This window comes from Eptesicus fuscus, chromosome 6 (genome assembly GCF_027574615.1).
Source record: "Eptesicus fuscus isolate TK198812 chromosome 6, DD_ASM_mEF_20220401, whole genome shotgun sequence".
Lineage (NCBI taxonomy): Eukaryota > Metazoa > Chordata > Mammalia > Chiroptera > Vespertilionidae > Eptesicus > Eptesicus fuscus.
The window spans coordinates 107,382,013-107,390,444 of record NC_072478.1 but is presented as its reverse complement, the minus strand read 5'-3'; the positions used below and the strand labels follow the sequence as shown (position 1 = coordinate 107,390,444).

The following is an 8,432-nucleotide window of genomic DNA, read 5'->3' as shown; positions in this document are numbered from 1 at the left end:
CTCTGGGGCAGCATGCGGGCACGGTGCCAGGGCTGGAGGCCCCTCCTGCTCTCCTCCCCACCCCCACCCCACCCCACCCCACCCCCACCCCCACCGTAGCTGGTGAGGCGGAGCCCAGGGCCTGCTCAGGAGAGGAGACCCGCGCCCCCGCCCCCCACGATCATCCCGGGCAAACCCGCCAGGACGTGAGCCTGACCCTCGAGGCCGAGGCTGCAGTCGGGAAGGTGGCAGGAGCTGAGAACCCTGCAGACCCTGAGAGGAAAGGAGGCCGGAAACCAAGGAGATGGAGACATTTTAATGCAAGAAAAACAAGAGCCACACGGCTCCGCCCGCCGGGGTCCTGCTGGGAACGCGTCCGAGTGGCCGGCTGCGCAGCGGTGCCCGGGCAGCGCCCGCATCCAGGCCGCACACCTGCTCCGTTACATGCCCTGCTGCGGCGGCTCCGCCCGGCGGTGCCCCGGGGGCCCTGCCCCCTCCGGGCAGCCAGGCCGACCCCTCGGCCGCGCAGCCTGTGGGACAAGCTGCTCCGCTCCCTCCGAGGGCTCGGGGCCCGGGCTCTGGCGGGTGGGAGAAGCCCCGGGCTGGGCGCTCTGTGGGCGCACGATGCCCTCCGCCCTCGCCCCGGAGCCCTGCCGGGTGGGCCGACACCCCGCCGAGGCCGCTCGGCCACGCGCCCTCACGGCTGGTCCTCGTCCACCCACACGGTCTTGCGCTGCTCCTCGCCGATCCGGTCCTTGACCACGCGCAGCAGCTCCTCCACGCTGCCCCACATGTCGGGCTCCACCGTGGCGTACAGGCAGGGCAGCGCCTCCAGCTCCCGCTCCTTCAGCCGGCACAGGCGCAGGAACTCCTCCTCCGTGTCCGGCCGCGGCAGCATCTTCCTGCACGGACAGCGCGACCACTGTCCAGCCCAGCCGCCCTGCCGGGGGCCACCCCTCCTCGGGGCACCCCCACCCCTCCCCGCCCACCAACCCCCTCCCCCCCTCCCCACCCCACCCTCCCCGCCAACCACTCCTCTCCGCTGACCACCCCTCGCCACCCCTCCCCACCCCGCTGACGGCCCCTCCCCACCCCTCCCCACCTGCTGACCACCCCTCCCCACCCCGATGACCACCCCTCCCCACCCTCCCCCACCCTCCCTACCCCGATGACCACCCCTCCCCACCCGCTGACGGCCCCTTCCCTGCGCTGCTTCTCCAGCGGCTGCTGCCTCTCGCCCGCCATGTGCTGAGCCCTTTCACTGTTCGTAAGGAAATCCCAGGAGGTGGGGACGTAAAACCCTTTCTTTGTGCTTCTCCACTGGCCAGGTGCACGTAATAACCCTCCCACCGTCCTTCTTCAGCGCACAGCTCAGCGGTAAGTTTATTCACGCGGCTGTGCAACCGTCACCACCTCCAGCTCCAGACCTTCCCATCTCCCCAAACTGAGCGTCTGTCCCCTCTGAGCACCCACTGCCCCGCCCGGCTCCTGCCCCTCCACTCGCTGTCTCTCTGAACGTGACTCCTCCGGGCCCCTGTAGCTGAGGTCACAGTGTGCGTCCTCCGAGCAGTGTCCTCAAGGGCCACCCAGGGTTCACGTGTCCGGGTTCCCTGCCCCTGAAAGCGGGGGGGGGGGCATCGGCCCCGGATGGACAGGCCCCTGAGATCACTCGGCCCTGCCCTGCGAGGCGTGAGGGGCGAGGGGTGAAACGGTGACCAGACGGAGCAGGCTCCTGTGTCAGCTGGTGACTGTGTGGCCGAGAATGATGGGATACACACCCCACGGCCCTTACAGAAACAGGGTTCCTCCCCCCCTGCCCCCGCCCCCCACAGAGGCCGCCGACTACCCCACTGCATGATGGGCCCCGCCTCGCCGGCTCCCGCCCACCCGTGGGCACTTGGTTGGCCGCGTGAACGTGGGTGGGTGAGCACCTGCTCGGCCCTGCTGTGACCGGGCGGGGGGCTGCGGGGTCCCTGGTGGGATGTTAATTTTGGGGGCCCTCCATCCCGTTTCCCGCGGCGAGCTGCGGTGTCTGCTCTTAGATGAAGGCCACCTGGTGTGTGTGAAGTGCTCAGGTGGGGACTGGCCTCATCTGCTCCCTTGGGGGCCCCCTAGGTCCTGGCACTTAACAGGCACCCCGCAAACATCCGGTGACAGCGCAGTGGCCTCAGCCTTCGCCTCGTCTTGGCCGTGTGCGAGGAGAGGTGGGGTCGGAGGTGATGCCGTGTCCCCGCCCGGCCCCAAACCTCAGCGTCATCCCGGTTCCTCTCCCCTAAGACCCTGCTGCCGAGCCTTTCACAAACTGCACCCCGACCTGGCCTCACCTCCCACCAGACGACCGCCCCCGGCTGCTCTTGGTGGGAGCCCCAGAGGCCTGGCGGTAGGGCGGGCGGAGAGGGGTGCTTTAGGGCACCCGGGGGTCTCGGAGCCCTACCTGAACCTCTTGATGTTCTTCTCCGACACCCGGATGAAGAGCACGATGGGGTAGATCCTGGACTTGATCAGGTCTCGCGTGCAGCCGATCCCGGCCTCCAGCAGGCAATGCTTGTTCTGCAGGCACAGCCCCCGCCAGCATCAGCGGCCCACCCTGCTCGCCCCAGCCAGGGAGGGGCCTGGGGCGGGGCCTGAACGGCGGGGCCTGAGACACAGCGGGCAGGGCCTGAGATGTGGAGGCGTGGCCTGATACACAGGGGCGTGGCCTTGGATGTGGGGCAGGGCCTGGGATGAGGGGCGGGGCCTGGGATGCAGTCCAGGCTGAGAGCCCAGAGTGCCACGGGAGGAACCAAGGCGGAACCAGGGAATGATCAACAGCGAAACCCAACCTCCTCTGGGCCATGCATGGAGCAGGCACCGGGCCCAGGCGACCCTGGCGGCCTGAGAGAGTCTTAATCCAAGTCCAAGGGGCACGGAGAACGCCAGCTGCGCTGGGCGCCCTGGAAGGTGTCCCTGGTCCTAGGCTGGGCCGGGTGTGTGTGTGTGTGCGTGTGTGTGTGTGTGTGTGTGTGTGTGTCCACCGCCAGCTCCTTTCTGAAGGGACAATCCCGTGGCTGCGGTGTCGCTTCCGAACAAACCACCCCTGCACCAGGCGGACGTGAATGTGGGAAACCACACGTGCTCCCGGGCGGGCGGCCGCGGACGGCACCCACGGAACCGCCCTGGAGCGCGCACGTGGGGTGGAGAAATGACGCCCGGCGCCCCAGGTTCCCCACTGCTCCCCGCCCCCCCCGCGCAGCTGCTGCCGGCCTCACAGACCTGACGGCATCACTGCCTCAGCTCACACGGCCTCGCTCCAACCTGCAGACCCACCGCCCCCCATCGCCACTGTGCGGATCCCGAACCCGCCACGGCCCAGACTCGGGCCACAGAGCCCTAGGCCGGGAGGGTAGGGCGTGACCGTCAGCTGGACGGCACATGCGAGCTCCTGGCCGCCCCCAAGGTCACGCCCAAGGTCGGGAGCTGCGCTTTCACAAAGCCCTGGGCCGGGAGAGAGCTCGGTGCCGAGGGCGCTGAGGGTCGGCGCCGGCTCCAGAGGACGCTGCCGGGCGCGCCGACACCCGTTCCCGCCGCTGCCACGACCCCTGGCGCTCCGTTTGCCCTCGTTCGGCCAGCACCACACCTGTCACCATGGCTGCCCTTCCCGGCCCCACCCCGACACGCTCTCTATCTCTGGCCCTTGTTATCACGGCCAAGCACCCCCGCCCCCCCAAACAGCGGGAACCGGAACCCCAGGAAGCAGCAGAAACCGAAGGCGGTTTCGAAACACGAGGGCACATCGGAGCCGGGACGAGGCGTGGAGGGAGGGAGGGAGAGGGAGGAGCCAGTCAGCCCCACGGTGCTCAGCCACGGCCGAGGTGGCTCAGCGGTCGGCGGGCAGGCCACGCCCCCGTCCCCTCACCTTGGCGGCCACAGCCTCGATGTTGGCGGGGACGATGCACTCAAAGGTGTTGGGGTTCTTCTCTCGGGAGAAGATGATGGTCTCCGACCGCTGCTTCCTGAGGAACTCGTCTCTCGTGACGACATCTGCGGAGACGGGCCCAGGACTGAGGGCGGCGCGTGGCGGCGTGGGCCCATGTCCTGGCGACTCTGCCTCCCATCGGGGCGGGCCCCCTCCTGGCCGCGTGCACGTGACCCGCCTCCCACCGCCGGAGGCTTCCGGAGGGCACGGCTGCGACTCCTCCCCCAGCGCACAGCACAGCTGCGAGCAAACACGCGTTCTGCTCCTCGGCAGTAATTTCCCTGGACAACGTGGCTCAGGCACCGGCTGCAGTGCTGATCATCATGAAGGGTTTCCTGCTCTACTCACCCATCCACCCACCCATCCACCTATCAATCCGCTTACCAACCCATCCATCCACCTATCAATCCACTTACCAACCCATCCATCCATCCACCACCCATTCATCCATTATCCATCTATCCATCCACCTATCAATCCGCTTACCAACCCATCCATCCGCTTACCAACCCATCCATCCATCCACCACCCATCCATCCACCACCCATCCATCCATGCACCTATCAATCCACTTACCAACCCATCCATCCACCCACCCATCCACCTATCAATCCACTTACCAACCTATCCATCCATCCGCTTACCAACCCATCCATCCATCCACCACCCATCCATCCACCACCCATCCATCCATGCACCTATCAATCCGCTTACCAACCCATCCATCCACCCACCCATCCACCTATCAATCCACTTACCAACCCATCCATCCACTTACCAACCCATCCATCCATCCACCACCCATCCATCCATTATTCATCTATCCATCCACCTATCAATCCGCTTACCAACCCATCCATCCACCTATCAATCCACTTACCAACCCATCCATCCGCTTACCAACCCATCCATCCATCCACCACCCATCCATCCATTATCCATCTATCCATCCACCTATCAATCCGCTTACTAACCCATCCATCCATCCACCACCCATCCATCCATTATCCATCTATCCATCCACCTATCAATCCACTTACCAACCCATTCATCATCCATCCACCCCCCCATCCATCATCCATCTATTCATCCACCTATCAATCTGTTTATCCATCCATCCATCCACCCATCCATCCATTATCCATCTATCCATCCACCTATCAATCCACTTACCAACCCATTCATCATCCATCCACCCCCCATCCATCTATCATCCATCTATTCATCCACCTATCAATCTGTTTATCCATCCATCCATCCATCCATCCATCCATCCATCCATTCATCTACCCATCCGTTCATCCATCTATTCACCCATCCATCTACCCACCTATCCATCCACCCACCTATCTACCCATTCATTCATCTATCCATCCACCCACCCACCCACCAATCCATCCACTCACCCATCATCCATCCATCCATCCATCCATCCACTCATCCACTCAACTATCTGCCCATCAATCCATCTATCCACCAGTCCACCCATCATCCAACCACTTATCAATCTGCTTACCAACCCATCCATCCATCCATCCATCCATCCACCCACCACCCATCCATCCATTATCCATCTATCTATCCACCTATCAATCCACATACCAATCCATCCATACATCCACCACCCATCCATCCATCCATCCATCCATCCATCTATCCATCCATCCATCCATCCATCCATCCATCCATCTATCTGTCCATCCGTCCACCCACCCACCATCACTGTCTCCCTGGCACACGAGGATGCAGAAGTCCCCAGTGATGGGGTGGCTTGTCTCCCACATAAGGGCCCACAGTGGGGACCCCTGGGTGACCCTGAAACCCGTATTTACCTGCCACCTTCAGTGTAAAGTGGGGAAGGGAAGACCTGCTCCCTGGCTCTGGGTCCCCAAGTGAGACCTTGGCGGGCACACAGACCTCCCAGCCACACCCGGCCACTCCGTCGCTCCTCCTGCTTCTCCAGCTGCCATGGTGACGTGACCGGGCAGAGGTGAGGGGGCTCTGGCCGTGGGGGCTCACCTGGCTTGCACATGGTGAACTCCATGGCGCCCCCCGAGTTGAGCAGCTTCTGGACCAGCGCCTTGGCCAGCATGGTGGGCGTGAAGAGCACGGGCCGGCGGCGCTCGCAGTGCACGGCGCGCACCAGGCTGTAGGGGATCAGGCTGAAGTTCTTGCTGAGCTCGCTCTCGGGGTCCAGCTCTGGGGGGGACAGAGAAGGGCTGGCTGTGGACTCCTGCCGCCCTGGCCTGGGTGGGGGCACGGAGGCCCGGGTGCCTTCTGGCCTCACGGATCCTTTCAGGGGCGAATGGACCCGGGGCCCGGGTCTGGAAGACAATGCCGACGGCAAGCCCACAGGCTCCAGGACGCCCCGGGCCACCAGGAAAGCTTACGAAGTGACCCGTGGGCCCGGCCCTGTGCTGGAGCTGGGCAAGGACAGTGAGCGGGCACGCGGCCCTGCCTCTGGGCGCTCCATGCCGGGGGGCTGTGGTGGCAGAAGGCAGACAAGGCACAAGGAGCCAACACAAACACTCTCCCTCCGGACGGCACCGAGCGCTGAGGAGGGGCCTGGAGTGAACGGCAGGGACGCTGCTCCGACAGGGGCTGGACAGCGAGGGGCTGGAGTCAGACCCACGTGGGCAGAGAAGGTGGACGCCAGGGAGCCAGGGGACGGCGGGAGCCCGCGAGGGGCAGGGCTCACCGGGCGCCAGGAGGGGCTTGGCGCACTGCAGGAGCCCTGGAGGCTGCAGGGACAGAGGCAGGAGCCACGGCCTCGTGCCCGCCTTCCCACCCCCTGCGGGCGTGGAGGAGCCGCCTTCCGGAAACCCGGGGCTGGTCGTGTGCTCTGTGTGACCCGGCAGCCCCAGCCCCAGGCCCTGCTCTGCCACCAGCAGGCCCTGCACAGGAGCCGGCACGGGGGACGGGAGCCAGCCAGGAACCGCTCCCAGCAAACAGCCCCTTCAGCACGGCGTCCGGGCGCCAGCCCCCTGGAGCGGGCTCGCTGGGATGGGCTTGGCGGGATGCACCTGGGGGCTGTGTCCCCCCCAGGCAGATCCTCCGGGGAGGCACCCCGATTGGAGGGAGACCCTGAGCCGCCGGGCCTCGGGGGAGGGGGCCAGCGGTACCTTCCTGCCTGTCGGCCAAGAGCTTGGTGGCGTCCATGGAGGGCCGGGCCAGGCCCCCGTGCGGGCTCCCGGGCACGATGCGCACGCGCTCGTTGCTGTTCATCCGCTTGTACTTGTTCTCCGACCGGCTGACGAACTGGGGGCAGGGGGCGCACGCTGTCCACCCGCTTTCCGCCCGCCCCGCCCCGGGGCTCTCAGCCCGGCCCCAGCAGACCTGTGTCCAGGCCCCGCCTGCCGGCCCGGCTGCCCCTCCCCTGGGCACAGGAGGTCCCCGCGGGCCCGGGGCCCTCGTGCGTGGGTGTCGGTAGGTAATAAGTGGACAGGTGCCCTCTCTCTCCTCGCCCCGGCCGCTCCTCCTGCATCCCGGGACCGTGTGCGGCCTCCTCCCGGGACCGTGTGCGGCCTCCGCAGGCGGTGGGGCCGGGGGTGCGGCCGCTGACGGCCCTGGCTGGGAGCTCCGCTGTGGACAGCCCGCCCCACCTCCCGGGACACGGCTCTCCGCACCCCTGCCTTGCTGTCCTCGGCTCTCCGGGGAGGGCCTGCTCCCTCCCAAGTTCAGGGTGAGGTGTGGGGGGCGGAGAGGGCTGCCCCATGGCGGGCACAGACCCCAGGCTCCCACCATGTCCCCTGGACACTGTGTCTCTCCACACCCTCCTCTGCCGGGAGGGAAGTCGGGGAGCCGGGAGGGATGTTGGGGGGCCGGGAGGGAAGTCGGGGGGCCGGGAGGGAAGTGGGGGGCCGGGAGGGAAGTCGGGGAGCCGGGAGGGAAGTCCGGGGGCCGGGAGGGAAGTCCGGGGGCCGGGAGGGAAGTCGGGGGGCCGGGAGGGAAGTCGGGGGGCCGGGAGGGAAGTGGGGGGGCCGGGAGGGAAGTGGGGGGCCGGGAGGGAAGTGGGGGGCCGGGAGGGAAGTCGGGGAGCTGGGAGGGAAGTCGGGGAGCCGGGAGGGAAGTGGGGGAGCCGGGAGGGAAGTGGGGGGCCGGGAGGGAAGTCGGGGGACCGGGAGGGAAGTGGGGGGCTGGGAGGGAAGTCGGGGGGCTGGGAGGAGCTGGGAGGGAAGTGGGGGGACCGGGAGGGAAGTGGGGGAGCTGGGAGGGAAGTGGGGGGGCTGGGAGGGAAGTGGGGGGGCTGGGGGGAAGTCTGGGGGCCGGGAGGGAAGTGGGGGGGCTGGGAGGAGCCGGGAGGGAAGTGGGGGGGCCGGGAGGGAAGTGGGGGGGCTGGGATCTCTGTCTGCTCTGCTGTACAGCGGCCCCGGGTGTCAGCTTGCTGACACGTGGGCGGTATCGTGTGCGCCGTGGTCCTGCCCTCAGGACGCCTCAGGCCCAGCAGGGTCCCTGCTCCCTCTGCCAGGGACTCCCTGCTGCCGGCCCGCATCCTCCT

The 8,432-nt window shown here is 66.8% G+C and overlaps 1 protein-coding gene across 1 annotated transcript in view; it reads right to left on the bottom strand.

Moving 5' to 3' along the window:
- Positions 1-322: 322 nt before the first annotated feature.
- Positions 323-8,432, bottom strand: part of CARD11 (caspase recruitment domain family member 11) — a 32,127-nt gene continuing 24,017 nt past the window's right edge. Inside the window, exons 19-23 of the mRNA XM_054717051.1 lie at positions 7,057-7,192; positions 5,954-6,133; positions 3,875-3,999; positions 2,414-2,529; positions 323-881 (exon numbers count right to left, since the gene is read on the bottom strand). Of these exons, the coding sequence (XP_054573026.1) occupies positions 677-881; positions 2,414-2,529; positions 3,875-3,999; positions 5,954-6,133; positions 7,057-7,192 (762 nt within the window). The 3' untranslated portion in view covers positions 323-676. The remainder of the gene's footprint in view (positions 882-2,413; positions 2,530-3,874; positions 4,000-5,953; positions 6,134-7,056; positions 7,193-8,432) is intronic.